The sequence below is a fragment of the Ictalurus punctatus genome, chromosome 28 (genome assembly GCF_001660625.3).
Source record: "Ictalurus punctatus breed USDA103 chromosome 28, Coco_2.0, whole genome shotgun sequence".
In the NCBI taxonomy this organism is placed as follows: domain Eukaryota; kingdom Metazoa; phylum Chordata; class Actinopteri; order Siluriformes; family Ictaluridae; genus Ictalurus; species Ictalurus punctatus.
Genome location: NC_030443.2, coordinates 3,307,892 through 3,325,272, shown reverse-complemented (window position 1 = coordinate 3,325,272; position 17,381 = coordinate 3,307,892). Strand labels below are relative to the sequence as shown.

The 17,381-nt window shown below is 40.5% G+C and overlaps 2 protein-coding genes across 4 annotated transcripts; one reads left to right on the top strand and one right to left on the bottom strand.

Annotated features, from left to right (window-relative positions):
- Positions 1 to 443: 443 nt before the first annotated feature.
- On the bottom strand, positions 444 to 7,433 carry mks1 (MKS transition zone complex subunit 1). 2 transcript variants are annotated; one of them, XM_017460646.3, is made up of 18 exons: positions 7,150 to 7,427; positions 6,218 to 6,333; positions 5,982 to 6,034; positions 5,733 to 5,888; positions 5,335 to 5,432; positions 5,127 to 5,255; positions 4,187 to 4,291; positions 3,881 to 3,989; positions 3,484 to 3,540; positions 2,964 to 3,006; positions 2,570 to 2,632; positions 2,395 to 2,465; positions 1,897 to 1,966; positions 1,667 to 1,774; positions 1,401 to 1,534; positions 1,092 to 1,174; positions 894 to 991; positions 444 to 733 (listed from the first exon to the last, which is right to left on the bottom strand). In XM_017460646.3, the coding sequence occupies exons 1-18, from the start codon at positions 7,224 to 7,226 to the stop codon at positions 630 to 632; spliced, it is 1,674 nt and encodes a 557-aa protein (XP_017316135.1). In that variant the 5' UTR covers positions 7,227 to 7,427; the 3' UTR covers positions 444 to 629. The 2 variants fall into 2 exon arrangements, 1 of the variants encoding a protein (XP_017316135.1); XR_001811138.3 differs by lacking the exons at positions 444 to 733; positions 894 to 991 and having other exon boundaries at positions 1,401 to 1,562; positions 7,150 to 7,433.
- A 208-nt stretch (positions 7,434 to 7,641) lies between these two features.
- On the top strand, positions 7,642 to 12,352 carry mrm1 (mitochondrial rRNA methyltransferase 1 homolog (S. cerevisiae)). Of its 2 annotated transcripts, none has more exons than XM_053677087.1 (5): positions 7,642 to 9,086; positions 9,163 to 9,256; positions 9,421 to 9,541; positions 10,293 to 10,412; positions 10,602 to 12,352. In XM_053677087.1, the coding sequence occupies exons 1-5, from the start codon at positions 8,296 to 8,298 to the stop codon at positions 10,673 to 10,675; spliced, it is 1,200 nt and encodes a 399-aa protein (XP_053533062.1). In that variant the 5' UTR covers positions 7,642 to 8,295; the 3' UTR covers positions 10,676 to 12,352. The 2 variants fall into 2 exon arrangements, with proteins under 2 accessions (XP_053533062.1, XP_053533063.1); XM_053677088.1 differs by having other exon boundaries at positions 10,568 to 11,875.
- Positions 12,353 to 17,381: the final 5,029 nt, after the last annotated feature.

The following is a 17,381-nucleotide window of genomic DNA, read 5'->3' as shown; positions in this document are numbered from 1 at the left end:
TGTGAGGGAAAGACTGTTTACAGTCTGTAATCGCTAGAGACATGTGAGAGGCATCTAAGAGCAAAAATATGTATCCATAATAAAAATATCAGTTTCTTTAGTCCAGGAAATTGCCTACAAAATGGTGCTGAAGAGACATTTTTCCCCCCTCTGGAGACAAGTATAAATTAAATTATTCAAAAATTTAATTGCCATAATGTGGACTAATTTCACGTGAAAACATCCAATAAGATCCCAATATTTTCCTCTTCACTAATATAATAAAATGTGATATTACTAAATCAGTATAATTCATACGTTTTCGCCGGAATGTAATCATGATTTTGGTGCCCTCTGCTGCTCACTGTGTGGCGGTGCTTGGCATCTGTAATGAACCATTTTGGCGGTGATTATTTTGGTCTCAATAATTTCTTAATGTTAACACTCAAACCCAAACACCAGCAGACGTTATTTCATAATTTACTTTTAAGCATTTGTGCAAAAAACTAGTCAAAAAAAGGACATAGTAGCTGAAGTTGTGAAAAATTAAACATTGAAAAGTGTGTCTTTCTACAAACTAGCTATTTACACATACTGTATAAAATACTGTGAACTTCTTTACTCGTGATACGAAAGAGACCGCAGCATGTTCATGCTGAGGATTCGGTCCCGAATGGACCAGTGGTGTTGATCAGATCTCTGGGCAGACTCTCTCTGGCTTCCTGCATCCGCTTACGAGCCCTCTGGAAAGCCTCTGCGTACACACATACACAACTATATATATTTCACCTCCAGGATCCCAGTGCAACATAGAATAGAATAACTCTTACACATAGGTAAACTGCAAGGCTCTGATTGGCTGCTTCAATGTGTCTGGTGCAATGTGTTCATGTATTTTGCGATCAGGCTTTCACCTAGCACGTTATAAACAGAGCCTTTCTGACTGTGGCCACCCAGCTGGTCCAAAACAGTCTGCCGTCTCTTCTTCAGAGCGTTGGCCTCCACAAACGCCCTGCGATAAAACAGCAATTCGCTCGCGTTAAAAAGAAATCAATTTACCGGAATTGATAAGAGCTCATTCGCTTTTGGTGAACGCTTTGTTTAAAGCTAACCGAGAATGCAGGATGCAGTTCAGGTTGAAAGTGACGCTCCCGGTCGTCTGAGTGCGAAACCCAAACCGGCTCAGGCGATCCCCCTTTCAAAAAACAAACAAACAAACAAATTCGTTAGTTAAGTAACTTTCTTCAATTCCGAGCGAAACGGTATGAACAATCCACGAAATCATCTGGTTTACCCCCCCCCAACACACACACACACACACACACACACACACACACACACACACACACACACACACACACACGTGTCCAAGTCTACACAGCACACTATTAATATACCGAACCATATTTGGTTCCTCCTACCTTGAACGTTCCTGGTATTCTCACGTCACTGATGTCTTCGAGTTCAGGAGCACCGCCAATAAAGAAACGTCTCAGTTCAGCCACTGTGCCGGTCTGCAGGGGCCTCCAAGTGTGGCAAGTCACTCTGTGAGACCCTGAGACAATACACACACACAAACACACCTTTTCTCCATTTAGTAGAGTTTTCACCTAAACAGTACCCAAGGGTTAGTTCTGATCAATACATCAAGACAAGAGGAGGCATTATGATGGCAGAGAAGTCTTACCAGGCGTCGTCGGTATGACCATGTAGCCATAGCCCTCGGTTCTGTAGCGCTGCCAGAAGTCCAGGGAGAGAACCCTGAAGTACAGCACGGGCCACTGAGGTAATGACTCTACAAACAAGCCCAGCACAAATGATTACATCGGTTTGTTGTCGTCGTTTTTTTTTTTTTTTAAACAGATCCATACTGTAAAGCAATTCATACTGGAAGACACAAAGCCTCACAGTACTCACCCTCTGACTCGTCTTCTTTCCTAAAGAAGGACTCGAAACTGAAGGGGTAGGAGAAGAAGGCCACACTGTCCTGGACAGAGAACACACGCCTAGATCAGTTGCTTCGTCACTCTATACATCAACCGATTCAAATTTTCATAACGCCTTATTTTAATTCTGTCATCCTCTAATCTATACATATACAACGCTTTGTTCATACAGGCATCGTTCCTGTCCTTTTCTATGGACCATGGAGATGACATTTTCTCACACACACTGCCTTCTGTAGACTTAAACCTCTTCCTGCAGATTCTTACTCAGAAATTCTACCTGAACAATTATGATCGCTATTGATAAACATATTTACTGTTATTTCAAAAAATGTTCAATACTCCACATGTCTAGAGCAATAAAACCAATCGGACATACTTCCATGCAGTGGATAAGATATTCGTATTGCGTTGGACTATTCCAAACTTTTCATTATGTTTCGTACCTTCTCTGCAATCGGTTTCTTACCTTGCCTAATGTTCGCCTTCGGCACGTCTGAGTCACACCTGACAGGCTCTGAGACGGCACACTGGACCAGTCTAAAGGCAATTCCAATGTTCAAACACATTACTTACCAATCAGTCAGTCATAGATCACATAACAAGAGGAATGGTTAAATAAAGCCGACGTTTGGCTCGCTTACTGTTTGGCAACTCCAGGATGAAGTGTACGTATAAGTTGTCATACTCATAGCCCTGTGCAGAAACTGGGGTGGGGTGTGGGGGGAGCCATGGGAGGAATAATAAAAGTAAATAAAAAAAACACGTGTTGAGGGAGAATAATCAATGCTGTGGTGCTCCGACACGACCAGCACCCTGAATATTGGATTAGTTTCTTTATTTGAACAGCATATTCCTCTGATTCCACAACATTCTGTTTATTGAATGCAGTACACAGAATTACAGCTGGCCCTACTGTCAGAGCTGCTGTTATATCAAATTCATCGACACCTTCTGACCAGCCAGATTATTGGATTCGAAAGCGATGTGGTACACGGCAAATGCTTTGAAAACCTCTTGGTTTTTAGTAATACTGACCTATCTCGCCGTTAACGATCAGACGAAGAAATCCTGGAGGTGGCTGTAATACAACAAGAGCGGAAAGTAATCAACAGGTTATGTCAATGCACACACCTATCGTACACAGATCTGCCAGCTTGTACCTTCACTCATTGCCAATTTGGCGCAACCAGATACGCCATATAGATTTGTATATATATATTATATATATATACACACACATACATGGTCAAGTAACCATTACTATCCAGCCAACAGCAGGCCTGTGGTGAGAAACTGACCGTGTACACGGTATCTTAAACCCCAGTAACACTGCTGTGCCGGACACGCTCGTCTAGGTGGCTATAATTAGCAACGATATTCCTAAAAACAGCTATATGGAAGGTGCTCCTGTTAAAATAGCAGACGTAGGTGTACATAATAAACTGGCAACTCATGCAATGTAATGTCATTCAAAAGGAAAGCACGGCAAATGTTTTAGAAGATGTTTCCTCATTATAAACAAACCGTAGCCTACGAGTTCAAAGCCTTTTCGTACCATTTCAAAATCCTGGCCAACAAGGCTGATGAGATAATCGTTATGGCGACTGTATAGCTGTAGAGAGAGACAGAGAAAAACAAAAATTATTTTATATATATATATATATATATATATATATATATATATATATATATATATATATATATATATATATATACACACACACACACACACGTGGTATCGCAGGGATTGTGTTTATAAAAGTAAGAAATGATCAGAATTAATGATCAGTCACACTCCCTCCATCTGGTAATTATACTTTGAACTTTCAGGGGATTCCTATTCCCGTTTATACCAGTTATAATGCTACGGGTGGAAATAAAAACGATAAATTCAGCTATATTGATGATAACATTGGAGGAGATACAGTAGCACGTCCATAGTACATGCTTACATCTCTGTACATGCGCTGCTCCCGCTGTTTCTCCTCTGCGCTTATGGGAACGGAGGCGTTCTCCAGGTAGAGCCGCCACACTTCTCGTCTTTCTCCCTCCGTCTCCAGCCTGGCGTCAGGTTAAAGCATGTCAGGTTAATGCCATCCTAACGTCATTAACCTGGCTCTGACACCTCTACACCCCCGACGTGAGCTCATGTTTCCTGACACCGTAGGTATTTAAAAACAAGACATTCGGCATTGCTCCACTCGACTAATAAAGTTCTCGGGATGAGTCCAGTCCAGTAATGAGAGCAGCGTACTCGCCTGTAGGGTCCTCTACCGTTGTTGAAATCAGGTTTCACGGAAAGGACTCCGTTGCTGTCGGCTTTTACGGTGCACAAGACGTATTCGTTCTCCTTCAACCCCAGCCTGTTTAGGAACCAAAAAAAAAAGAGCCCGTTTTACTTTGACTGCCATCATTATTTTTGCGAAATACATCAAGATCGCTGTCAGTTTGTGTCTTCTGTTTGTTATCTTACAGCACATAGTACCACGTGGTATGTGACGTACACTACCCGTCAAAAGTTTAGACATACTCATTCATTATTTTTATTCCCCCCCACCGAACATTTTATAATAATAATAATAATAATAAAGTCATCAAAACTCTGGAGGAACACAAATGGAACTACGGGATGTATATTGTGATAAAAAAAATCCTAAATAAATCAAAATAATACACGCTTTACACGTAGAATTTCCAGAAATGTATTCTCTGCGTTTTCTGACCCGATTTCTTGAGGAATTTCCCTGAGACGCTTTTTAAACAGTATTAAAGGAGTTCCCACCGATGCCGGACGTTTATCGGCTGCTTTTTCAGAAATATTTCGCTCCGAGTCGCCCGCTTAAATAAAGTTTTTTTTTTTGTGAATAAATTGCTGGTTTTCTAATGAAAGAAACGAATATGTCATCACGATGATATTTTTGTCTTCGACACCGATTTCAAACATTTAAATCACACACCTTCGGATCGAAAGGTTTTTAACGATCATGAGAAACGTTTCAGTCGAGCGTCCACAAACTTTTGACAGGTAGTGTAGGTTTTTGAGAATTGTTCACGAGTACGAGTTTGAGGAGAATTCAGCACGGTATCAGAGTTTAACTTGTGCCAGTAACGTTACCGACGCATGCCTAGTTGCAGTAATACTACGTTAAAAGCTTAAGACCCTGTAAATGACAGAATACACAGCGTTGACTGACTCACTTTCCAGCAGGTCCTAAATCCGCCATGATGTGCATGGTCTGCATCGGTGTGGTAACAATGTGGCTGCTCTTCATAAACTCTCTGGATGGCTCCCATACGACTAAACGGGCCTTCGGGATGTTGGCGTCGCTATAGAAACGGACGTAGTTGGTTTTATATTGGCAATTTAAAGAGCTCTGGACAATGGTTATAATGGAAATGGACTTACGCTCGGCGTCTGTCTTGGCGTCTGTGCCGTACGTTGGCCATGCGCTCTGCGAGGAAGGTCGGCCTGCTCTGGGCTGGAGTTAGCAGACTCTGAGCCTGCTGCTCAAACAATGAACACTTCTTATGAATTGCACGACACTTTCTAATGCCCGGGTTATAGCGTTACCTTTCACTATTTGCACGTTCAGCTTGCGTATAGAACGAACATGCTCAGCGTAATATCATCACAATGTTACGATTTACAGTACGTCGAAGCATTCTTGCTCAGTTAGGTTTCGCAATCCGATCGCTTTACCTAATAAGAATTAATACTAAGACGTAATACCGTGTTTTCTCATATCAATCCTTGCTACTCCACTCTATTCCCAAGGGATATGCAGTATAGAAGTCAGTTCGCACCTCTTCCCAGTTGGTGAAGCGGTCAAAGTCTGTGTAGGTGAAAACCCGCTGATTTGGTCTTCGTTTGCATCGTTCCATTTCCACGACTTCCGCATGATACTGTTTTTCCAGCGGTGTCTGGCACACCGACTCGGTCTGGTACAGGTCCACTTCATACTACGCATCGGCACGATGGAAAAAAAATATCATAGAGCTGGTGTCGGATAGTGTTCAAATACATAAAAGAGTAGTTTATAGTGGAACTCGTACCTGACTGAACAGTTTCTCTTGCCAGCCAACCACCAGCTCTTCTTCGTCACTGACTGTGAAGATGACAAGAAACAACAAGTGCATACACTTTTATCTAAAATAAAATTCCAGAACATTCCCTACTGCTTTATACGTGCATACGCTATGGAGTAACAGAGATAATATACGCCCTATTAGTGTAGTGCATCATTGGGAATGGAGTCATTTGGGATTCTGATCTTTTCACCCACTTGTACCTGATCGTGTTTGGGAGATTAAAGGATTGAGTTCGAGGATGCCCCGCTCCGGCTGGTGTCGCTGTTGCAGATGGTGCGCGAGAGCTGCTGCCGAGGTCACTCGCTCAATCCGGACTCTACAAAAGACGCAAAAGCACTACGCTTAACCATGTGTCTGTTATCTACTCTAGCCAGACTTTGAGATACACGTACAAATGGTATTTTCATTCATGCAGTCTTTAGTGACATCTTTATCCTGGTCACCTAGTGCACTTTAGCATAGCTAGTACACCTACTGACATGATTTTGAGAAGTGGGAGGAAACTGGAGGAGAGCCTGGAGGAAACCCACACAGACATGGGGACAACACGTAGACAGTAACCACCGATCTGAGTGACCCTGGAGCTGCGAGGTGGCCATGCTACCCACTGTGCCATCGTACCGTCCATGGACTCATATCCGTATACTCGGCTTTCCCGTTCCTCTGTGTTCTCAGGTTTCCTCCCACATCCCAGAAACATGCCAGGAGGTGGATTCGCTAACCCTGACCAGGATAAAGATGACTTGATTAATGATCGAGATGTGATATACACTATAGGGATTGTTTTAGTGCAGAAAATAAGAGCTGCAGTGTTTATACTGTTTGTTTGTTCACTGACAATGGGATATCCAAATACATTTAGCAATGCTTTTGGACAAATGTTTATTGTTGTTCGTTTTGAATACTTTTTCCAAGTCTGGGAATTAGTGCCTTTAGGATAAATAAGCCCTGATGGTTTTAATACTCGACTTCATCTGAAACCCATGCTCATATAAATATTAGCAAACGTCAAACGTATGCATTAGTAATGATGTTAACTCCTGGTCTCTGGTGGTTAGCTTTCTGGCTATCTAGGGAAACACAACAGCTATCTATCCAGCTGAGTTTTAATAGACTAGCTACAGAATGTTACCTTATTTTGAAGTTTTTCACTGCATCACGGGAGCGGTACACGGCTTCCCCGTTGTCAGTACACCATCCGTCAGCCATATCATCTACTCCTAACTTGAGGCTGTGTAGCTAGCTTGAGGAGAAACACCGACTACGCCGCCATATCTTCTGCACGAAATGTAATGTTATTCATCAAAGCTTTTTATTTGTTGTTCAAGTTTCTTTTAGATGGCTAACGAGTTCATTTTCACAAAGAGTGCAACTAAAAAGCGTCTCGTTGCATGGTAACTTAGGCTGGGATTCAATCTCAAATAAGAGTCGATTCTCCGATCACGGGTATCTGAGAGTCGACTCCATTTTTCTTGTTCATTCAAAATGTACTAAAAATGGCTTGGTAAGGTAACTTCGCTAACGTTAGCGCAACAAAAGTTTCTAACGTAAAAGGCAACATGAAACGAATACTCAAATGAAAACATTTATGATTAGTCGTGCTATCAGTTAAAATATACCGAGAATCGACTCGCCTTGACTCGTGGAATCGGCTCTATTGATTTTCAACGGTAAAGGGGATTCGCATATTCGCAATGTAGACGGAAGTGCCTGGTGCGCATGCGCGACAATGGCTGTTTGTGTTATCATAATACTGACCCGGGATCAGCATTGAGGAAGCGCGGCACAATACGTGAGGCACAGAGGCAATGAGTAAAACTGATCTAGGAACGGCACCCCGGAAGTTTTCCAGAACCAGAACGCACATGCTTGTGATTTGTAGCTGAATGAGAAGGGAGTTACTTGCCAGGGAAGTGTGCAATGTTAAACATTGTTACGTGTCTGTTTAAAGTGTATAATACGATTTCAACTGTAATCTGATTCTCTGACGTTTTTAATTGGATGGCATTGATAATGATACTGAAGGAAAAAAATATTATGGAGAGTTACAATTGAGTTTGTTTAGGTATGGCATTGAAGCTTGTGTAGATGTAACATTGGTGTTTTTGTAGAACATTGGAGTTTGTGTAGATGTAACATTGGTGTTTTTGTAGAACATTGGAAATTGTGTAGATGTAACATTGGTGTTTTTGTAGAACATTGGAGTTTGTGTGGATTGTGTAGAGACTGTTATATCTGGGAGTATTGTTGCATCGCAGTGAGTTTGTTTCGGCTAAAAATGTGGAGAACTGCCTATAGGTTCTCAGATGTTATTAAAACTAACACAAATTTGGAGAGTTTAACATTCCTTTTCCCAAACTGCATCCAACATGCACTGTATCACAACTCCCAAATTTTGTTTTGCCCAAAAGACACCGGTTTTAAAGTTACTCAACGGGTAAGACGCAACCCTTTCAAGTCCTCGGGTCATCTTTCCAGAATCGTCCGTCCTTCTGGAAAATCTTCCGGTCCTGACCGGGGGTCTGGACCTGAACGCAGAGCCTCCTCTGAACTCCAAAAGCTGAGCTTGGAGGACCTCAGAAAGCCAGAACCAGAACCTCCGAAGCTTCCTAAGAGAGCCAAGGACAGGGTTATTAACACCCGTCTCCAGAGAGAGAATCAAGATGAGTTGGTCTTCGGGGTGGCCCCTTGTTTACTAGCCTTGACTCAGGGGAAACGGAAGCTCACTCAGCTTTTCGTGAAGCGCAGCGAAGGACGTCAGAGGGAATCCGTGGAGAAGGTTTGTGAGGAGGCAGTCAGGCGAGGCGTTCCCATTAAGCACATCTCTAAGAGGGAGATGGAGAAGATGATCGGTGGTGCGGTCCATCAGGGATTGTGCCTTCAAGCCAGTCCATTAAGTTTCCTTACCAAGGAGAAATCCAGCAGTCAGCAGGGAAATTGGCGCAGTGGAAACCCCTGTCCATTATGGCTCGTCCTGGACGGCGTGCAAGATCCGATGAACCTCGGCACCGTCCTTCGCTTGGCATATTTTCTTGGAGTCGACAGAGTAGCTAGTAGCATTCGCAACAGGTAAACGGTTTAGTTTGTTCCTCAACTTTGCACCAACTTTAGCAAGCTAATAATGGTGCTATTCTCTTTCCGTCAGCTGTCCGTTAACTCCAGTGGTGAGCAAAGCCAGCTCAGGAGTGATGGAGCTCATGGATGTGTATGGCTATGAGAACTTGGCTGACATCGTAAAGGTGTTTCTTCTCTTTTTACCTTTTAAGCACACGATCAATGGTCTGAACTTCCATTGTTAGCCTCTAGAGGGCAGGCACGAATCAGACATAACCTTTTAAAACCTTGTAAAACAAGCCCCCAACTTTAACCAGTCATAACTCTGCACACTCTCTGTACTCTGCAGATAAAACACAAACAAGGATGGCAAGCAATCGGTACTATCTGCGCTGGTGAGACGTCTTCTGGAGTTTCCATTATTCCATGTTCTGACTTCAAGATGTCGAAACCTACACTGTTACTGATGGGTATGCGTCTTTTTAGATTTGTGTGGAACTGAGTTGTATGTGTCCAGCTCTCCGTGTTATAAGTTCTCCTTCATGTATGGAAGCACCAATCCAGTACTGGTCTGGAATGTTTGGGTTGGATTGTATTCGACACATTTTCCAATCAAATCCATGTATGCGAGGGGGGTATGTTTTTTTTTGCGCAGCGGATAGAGTTGCTGTCTCATGGGACAAGTATCCCCAATTAGGTCCTGAACTCAAGTCACTGTCTGTGCAAAGTTTTGCTTGGGTTTCCTCAAGGTTTTCTGGTTTCCTCCAAAAGCCACACTGGTAGGTGAATTGCTGATGAACTGGTGTCCCATCCATGGTGTATTGCTGCCTCTTACCCAGTGTTCCCAGGATAGGTTCTGGATCCACCATGACCCTGACCAGTATAAAGTAGTTACTAAAATGAATGAATGAATGAATAAAGCATGTATTTTCTACCATGGCATGATGTTGACTGACATAATGCTGATTTAGCATGGAACTTAACACACTTATCCTAAATCACAATTTTGGGCATAATGTTGGCGTTACCTTGGAATATTTGGATGAGGATTGGGCAATAGTTGATGTTCTGAGCTCTGATATTAGTATTATTTAAAAAAGGGTATGTGTCTATCCATAATAACAAGCCAACTGCAATTCAGTCTGACTAATTTTGCAGTAGTACTAAATCTACTGTATAAGCGCTCCAGGAAGTATAGATCACATGTAGCTGATTTTGTAGGTGGTGAAGGTTTCGGGTTGTCTCCTGAACTGCGTGAGCTGTGCGACGTTTTCCTCACTGTTCCTCCCAGAAGAGAGCTTCATCCCGCCGTGGACTCGCTCAACATCTCTGTAGCCACAGGTAAACAGTTATGATCTCCATTAGCTTGTGAGGTGCTTCTTGTGCTTACCTTTTGGTATCTTCAGTAGGCAGAGGATTTAGATTTAGGACACAGCCATCAAGAAAGTGATTGTTGCTCAGATTTTTTAAAAAAAACAACTCTTTTTCCATTACAGGCATCCTCCTTCATTCTCTTCTCTTGTCATGTAGAACTGGCCAGTGAGGATAATGACGATGATGATGATGGTGGTGGTGGTTTATTTACTTGCACTGCCTCCCTGTGACGCTTAATGACTGGATTAGTTCATCAATTAGCCATCAGCTAATTGACCCTTGAGAACTCATCGATCAGAAAAGCCGAGACTGGGGAGGAGTTCTCAACTGACAGTTGGACTGCATCCTACTCCGAGGAACGAGCGGAGCAGGAAATGTCAAGGCTTTGCTAACTGTAACGAAATGCAAAACATGATGTAGATGATGCAGGAGAGAAATGGCAGGAATTGTTCTGACAGAAGCGTACGAAATTAAACGTAAAAAATTGTTTGAAAAAAACAAACAAAACGAGTGCTGTTTTGTTCAAATGTTTGTTCAGACAGCTTTCTTGTCTGACAGCTTTAGCACTGTCGCTGACTATCAAATCCCTGTGTGCGTTTTAACTACAGAAAGATAGTGTATTAGAATGAGCGCGTTAATAGAAACCTTGCAGCCGGAACTGTTCTATGAAACCTTTCGTCCTCCTACTTAGTACTCCTACTTTTCAGCAGGTGGCACTGTAGGTCAGCGCTCCTCTACGAAATTTGACAGGCGTCTATCCTGGGCATCTTTTTCAGTTTTTTTTTTTTTTCCCTCCCCTTCTGTTTATGATGTTTAAAGCTTAGCCAAGGATAATCCCAGAACAGCAATGAGCAAAAACCTAAATCTGAGCAAAAAGTTGCTTTGCGTCATGTTTCATGGCTTCTCTGCTGACTTGGGGGTGTTACAGAACGGGACGGTTCACAATTAAAGTAAAACGGGCGAGCGGGACAGGACGATTAACCCGCTAATGCTATAGACCATTAGACCTCTCCGTCTTACTCTCTTTTTAGCCTCGAGCCAGCTCGGGGAGAATGGGACATTAGACGAGACGGTTTAATGTAATGACCCATTCTGTGATTTTTACAAGGCAGAATGATTTGTAGCATGGAGCAGGGAACGACAGATCCTCCTCAGATTTGTCAAGATTTGCACAAAATGGATCTTTTTTTTTTCCAGACCTTTTTTTTCTTTTATTTTATTAAAGCTATTTATTAAGCTAGACATCAGAGGCGTTGCTATTAATAAAAACAAATAAGTTTCAACACCAGTCTGTCAAGACAGCTAAAGTCAACTGAAATATCTGACAGGGAAAAGTTATTTCTAATATTGTTTCCGAAAAACGTGTAATAGTTCTCAAAAATTTTCACAATTCTTCAATTTTACTTTCCAGCTTAAACTTGTGATACACTGTATTTAGGTTGCGTTTCTACGTACAACCTTTTATTTTATTATTATTATTATTATTATTATTATTATTATTATTATTTTACCATGTCACTGTTGAATTCTCGATTTTGATTTGGTTAAAAGGTATCGATTTATTTTCCCTATAAGCAGCTCTGATGACAGTTCGGCTGCAAATCTGAATCCGTAATCATTGCTATGCTGAGGTTTTCTGTAAAGAAAATGCATTGAACTGAGCTGAAACGATTCATGGAAGGAGTCTCCAGTTTCAGTGTGCTTTGTAACGGTTAAAGGTAAAGCTATAACTTTTATTTTGTCCACCATGGAGTCATGAGGAGAGAGGACACTGCCATTAAAAAAACCCCCAACAACAACCGACCAGTATTTTAAACTTATTTAAAATTGATAACTTGTTTCATGGACATTCCACAACAATAAATGGAACTATAAATGGATAAAAATTACACATCGCTCTTTAATAAATACATTTAAATGAATCATTGGCAAGTTGCTGTGGTGTAAGAGGAATAAGTATGGATTTGATATGAATTTATTATTATCCTATAACAGCATGCTCTAAGTGTTTTCATCTTAAATTTAGTTTCTTGTACCAAGAGTTTTTTTTGCGCTCCTAAAAACAAACAAACACACACTGATGACGGTCTCATTAAAATGTCTCGGTTTGAACTTCACACCAAATTGACCAGCCAAGATAAGTGTCTAGATTTTGCTAGCTTGTTTGCTTTATAGCCACCAATTTAGTATCAAAACTCATGCTAACTGCATGATGAAATCATTTAAAAGATCCCTCTATGAACGGTTGTAGAAAATAGAAAAATTTTGACAATTTGTAGAGATTAAATTAGAACTTTATTATCTGCAAGCTTTGACAGCCCTACCTGAGTTTGATGTTTGCGTGGGCTGATGCCAATGTGCTGAGGAAGAAACTTCGAGATCACCTTTGGCTCTGTTTGGCTCCTTTTGTCCAGCTTTGTACAGATAACTGTGTCGTACAATATTAAAAACCACAGCATCAGAAGTCTGAAGTCCTGACGAAGTCCACATGGGGTCGTTGTGAGCGTGTGATGATTCAGCTATGCAAACTTTGGACACCAAACATGTTAGGTGGATTGACGACGACGGAGTTACCAAGCTTAAAAAACACTGATCGAGAATGCGTATTAAGGTATTTTTGATATATTGTTACAAAATGTTACAGATTTTACATTTTTGAGGGACCGTGACTACAGAATGCTATTTTAATCAAAGTTCAGGTTGTACCACGTTAATAGTTATTGGGACACATAACCAAAGTGGCCCACATTCCGGTATAACATCCATTTAACCCAGTATCAGGTTTTGCGTAATGTACTGTATATCATGGTATCTGCTGACAGTGTCACATTTTTGAGGACGACATTAGCTTGTCTTATGTTGGAGTGCTGTTAAATTCTGGGTTCTGATTGGTCAGAAGGTGTTGATTGATTTTCTTTGACAGTAGCGGCTACGTTAGCACTCTGACAGTAACAGCTATTTCGCATGGACTCGTATGGTGGACGCATTCACATAAAGAAATTGTGTATTTAATAAATCAAAAGTGTGTAATTGTTAGCGATATTTATGAGAGGAGTGCATTTAGTATTCTTGGAAGGAGTCTCCAGTGTTTGTGATTTGTAACAGTCAGAGGTAAAGCTGTAACTTGACACGGGACAGTTTTTAGGAATGGCTCTTTCCGGTTTCTCAGTAACATGACAAGATTTGGGGGTTTTATTTTGTTGTTGTTTGTATTATTAATTTCAAGAAAAAAAATATAAAAAAAAAAAAAACACCTCATAACATAAGCGGTTTCATAGGCATTCCCTAACATTGAATGTAACTATAAATGAATAAAAACACCACTTTGTGTTTTTATGCCTCACATATAATTTAGCACTATTAAATGATTGGTTGGAGAAACGTTCCTTTTGAACCCTTTGAAGTAACATGCTGTATCTAGGAATAACATTTTGTGATCTTAGCATTTATCGTGATCCAGAATTAATATAGGTTTCTTAATCACGGTACACTGTCATATCAATATATCACCCCATCCCAACCACCCCACCCTCCTTCTTCCCCCTGTTCTCACTCATGCGTTCGCACCTCCCTGGTTTCACGCCCCGTGTGCTAAATGAGGCAACTCTCTCCCGCAAATAAAAATTCATCATAAATTTTAGATGACAGTGTTTTAGTTCATTACGGATGGTGAGTTATTAGCTAATTTGCCCGAGTGAAATTTCTTGGGAGGATTGACGGAGCCGGCGTCTCATTATTGTGCTAAACGCAGGGTCCAGGCCCAGAGGAAAATTAGAGTGATATGTGTAGTGCATGGGCAATTCTTTCTGCTGCTGGAAACAGTTACAGGTTTGTTTGTTTTGTTTTTTTGTCAAGTTAGTGGTACCAGATTAATTAAATTTTTTTATGCTTCTGATAAAATAGCAGGTGTATTTGGTGGCCTGAAAAATACCTGTCAGTGTCCAATCATGTTTTTATATTCCTGAAATCTTATACATTCTTTCATTTCATTTATTTATTATTTATATGTGCTACATTACCTGAACTCACCCTAATATTAAAAGACAAAGCTGAAAACACACAGATTTCCCCTTTATGTATTTACCCTTTGTTTTTGTTTTTCAGCTGTTTTTGTTTAATTTTTCTGGACAAAGCGTTTCTGATGAAGTTTCTGTAGAAAAAGTGTCTGACCTGATTACTGTGGAAAAGAAGGAAATAATGATATTCATTAATCATAAGTCTTCAAAATTTTGTATCTCCAAAATAAAGGTTCTTTGTCTTGGAACAGTTGTAGAAGCTTTTTTTTCTGAGCTGTATAGAAACTTTTAAAATAGGGTTATAAATTATAAAACTGTCATAAGCATAACTAATGTCAGCTGTCAGTATTATTGCAAATACTGCAGGCAGTTATGTGAAAGTGCTTGTGCCTAGAATGTTCTGTGGCAAGCATGAGGATGGCTGTTTACTAATGGCTAGTAGCTAGCCTCTACCTGTTCTCAATGTAGGTAGAATATCAGCTAGCTAGCTAGCTAGCTAGCTAATGTTACTTTACCTGAACCAACAACTTACTGATAAAATGTGCCTCCCTAAACCTAGCACGTAAATTAGCATCTTCAGTGTGATTTGTTGTTAAAATATACCCAAAAATTTTCCAGAAACAGCTTGCTAAATACTTTCAGCGACTTTCCTGAGGTAACTTTGCATGCCATCCTGCGATGCCCCTCCCCCCATCCCCACTCAGAGCATGTCTTCAGTGTGTACATGTGTTTCGCCTGTTCTTATGCCTCACTTGTGCGAAGATTACTTAAAGATGATGAGTTTAATTGCTTTTTCATACCAAATATTAGGCAGAACTATGTTTAATTGAGGTTGTTCCTCACAGAATTAAAAAATAAAAGACATCTCAGCGAGTGAAAATATCTTGAATATGGTCAAATTTATGTAGCATTTCCTTCAATAAGACGACAACAAACCTAATATGTTTATTAAGCCTGATTGTAGACACTTTTACTAATTTCATGCTTGTTCTATTGGCAGATAATTGTACTTCTTTCCAGACATAAATGCTTAAAATTAGCAAAGTTATCTATGATTTCAAACTGGAATTAGTGGGAAAAGAGTCTAAAAAATAGGTTTAATAATCTTGAATTTGGTTTAGTGTCATCTTATAAAAGGAAACTTAGATATTAGATTGGATTATATTTCGAACATTTATAGTTGTGAAGATGTTATTTTTTGCAGCGACGGTCCCCAGTTCAATCCTGAGTTCTGGAAGATTTCATGATTCATTATATATATATATATATATATATATATATATATATATATATATATATATATATATATATATATATATATATCTCCCCTAACCCCCAAGATAGAATACAGCTCATGACAAAAAGTCTAAAAATAGAAATAACAGCATTTTGGAGTTGTTTTTTTGTTGTTGTTGTTGTTGTTGTTGTTGTTGTTGTTGTTCCTTGCCTTTCCTCCACTGCATTGTCATGTCTGAAGTGTTCTTTAATTTTCTCACCCTATTCCTGCTTGATAAATCCAGGTTTAAAGTTTTACCCTAGTGCTTGCTTACTCTCCCTTAGTTTCCCGGAGGCTTTGGGTTTGAGACGTGAGCGCAGCGCTGCTGTTTGGCAGTGTTTGGGTGCTGTCACTGAGAGCAGCGGTCCAGGGAAACCATTTGGCACAAAACAAAGAAACTGTTGGCAGTCACTTCTTCTCTCTCTCTCTCCCTCTCTCCCTCTCTCTCACACCCTCCCTCTGTTTTCCATGCCTGCAGGAGGTGAGGTCTTCCCTAATGTGCCAAATTACTGAAACACTTGTAAACAAATACAGGCTGGATTGATGCCATGCGGCGGGGCTTTAGCACTAAAATTATACTCTGCAGCTCACATGCTGCTTTCCGACTGTACAGGCCATTAGTTATCATTTCACCATGACATCTTTTCTTCATTCAATTAATTATGCCCATCTATCTCTCTCTCTCTCTCTCTCTCTCTCTCTCTCTCTCTATATATATATATATATATATATATATATATATATATATATATATATATATATATATATATATAATGTATGTGTATATATGTGTGTGTGTATATGTATGTATGTATGTATGTATGTATGTATCATAGTCCTATATAGCATATTATGCTTGCTTAAGTAATAATCAATTCTTTTAGCCGTGAGGTTTAAAGACTAACAGCTGTTGTGAAATTCAGTCGTATTCAAAGTTTTCCAAGCATGCAAGCCACAGAGTGCATAGCACAATATAAGTGTGTGTGTGTGTGTGTGTGTGTGTGTGTGTGTGTGTGATGGCTAGACGGTAATGCAGCATGACACCTCTGAAATGAGACGGTGGTTGCCATGGCAAAGAGCCAGAAGCTCTCGCGGAGGGTGACCGGTGTGCGCCGTAAATGATGTTTGATTAGTATTTAGATCATGCGCTTTTACACTTCGCTGTCTATGAGCCGAAGTCTAAGAGGTAGTTTTGATGCTAAATATAACACTAAGCAACACCTCAGGACAATACAACGACACTGCGACCGTTACGATTGAAAAGCTGTTCTTAAAGGGTTAGTTAATGTTTCATTGCTTTCTAAAATGTAAACAGTCCACTGTCTGGTTCTAGCAACAGCGGACCTAAGAGAAACAAAACATTTTGGGACATGCGGTTACTCTGCTTCGTGTCGGGCCACGTCGCGCCACCTTGTCGTTGATTGTTTTCCTATAACAGTGCACTGTCATGTAACAAATCTGATTGAAACGGTCTATATCGTTGGAATGATCCGTTTATGAGACATGGACCGTTGACAAATCACATTTTATAGTCCAAACACGCTTTCATGCTAGCTGTGCTGTATCAAAATGAATGGTAATTGACTAAACAATGTGTAATTGAATCCAGTAAGGTGGCAGGAAGAGCAAACCGCAGCCCTGCTG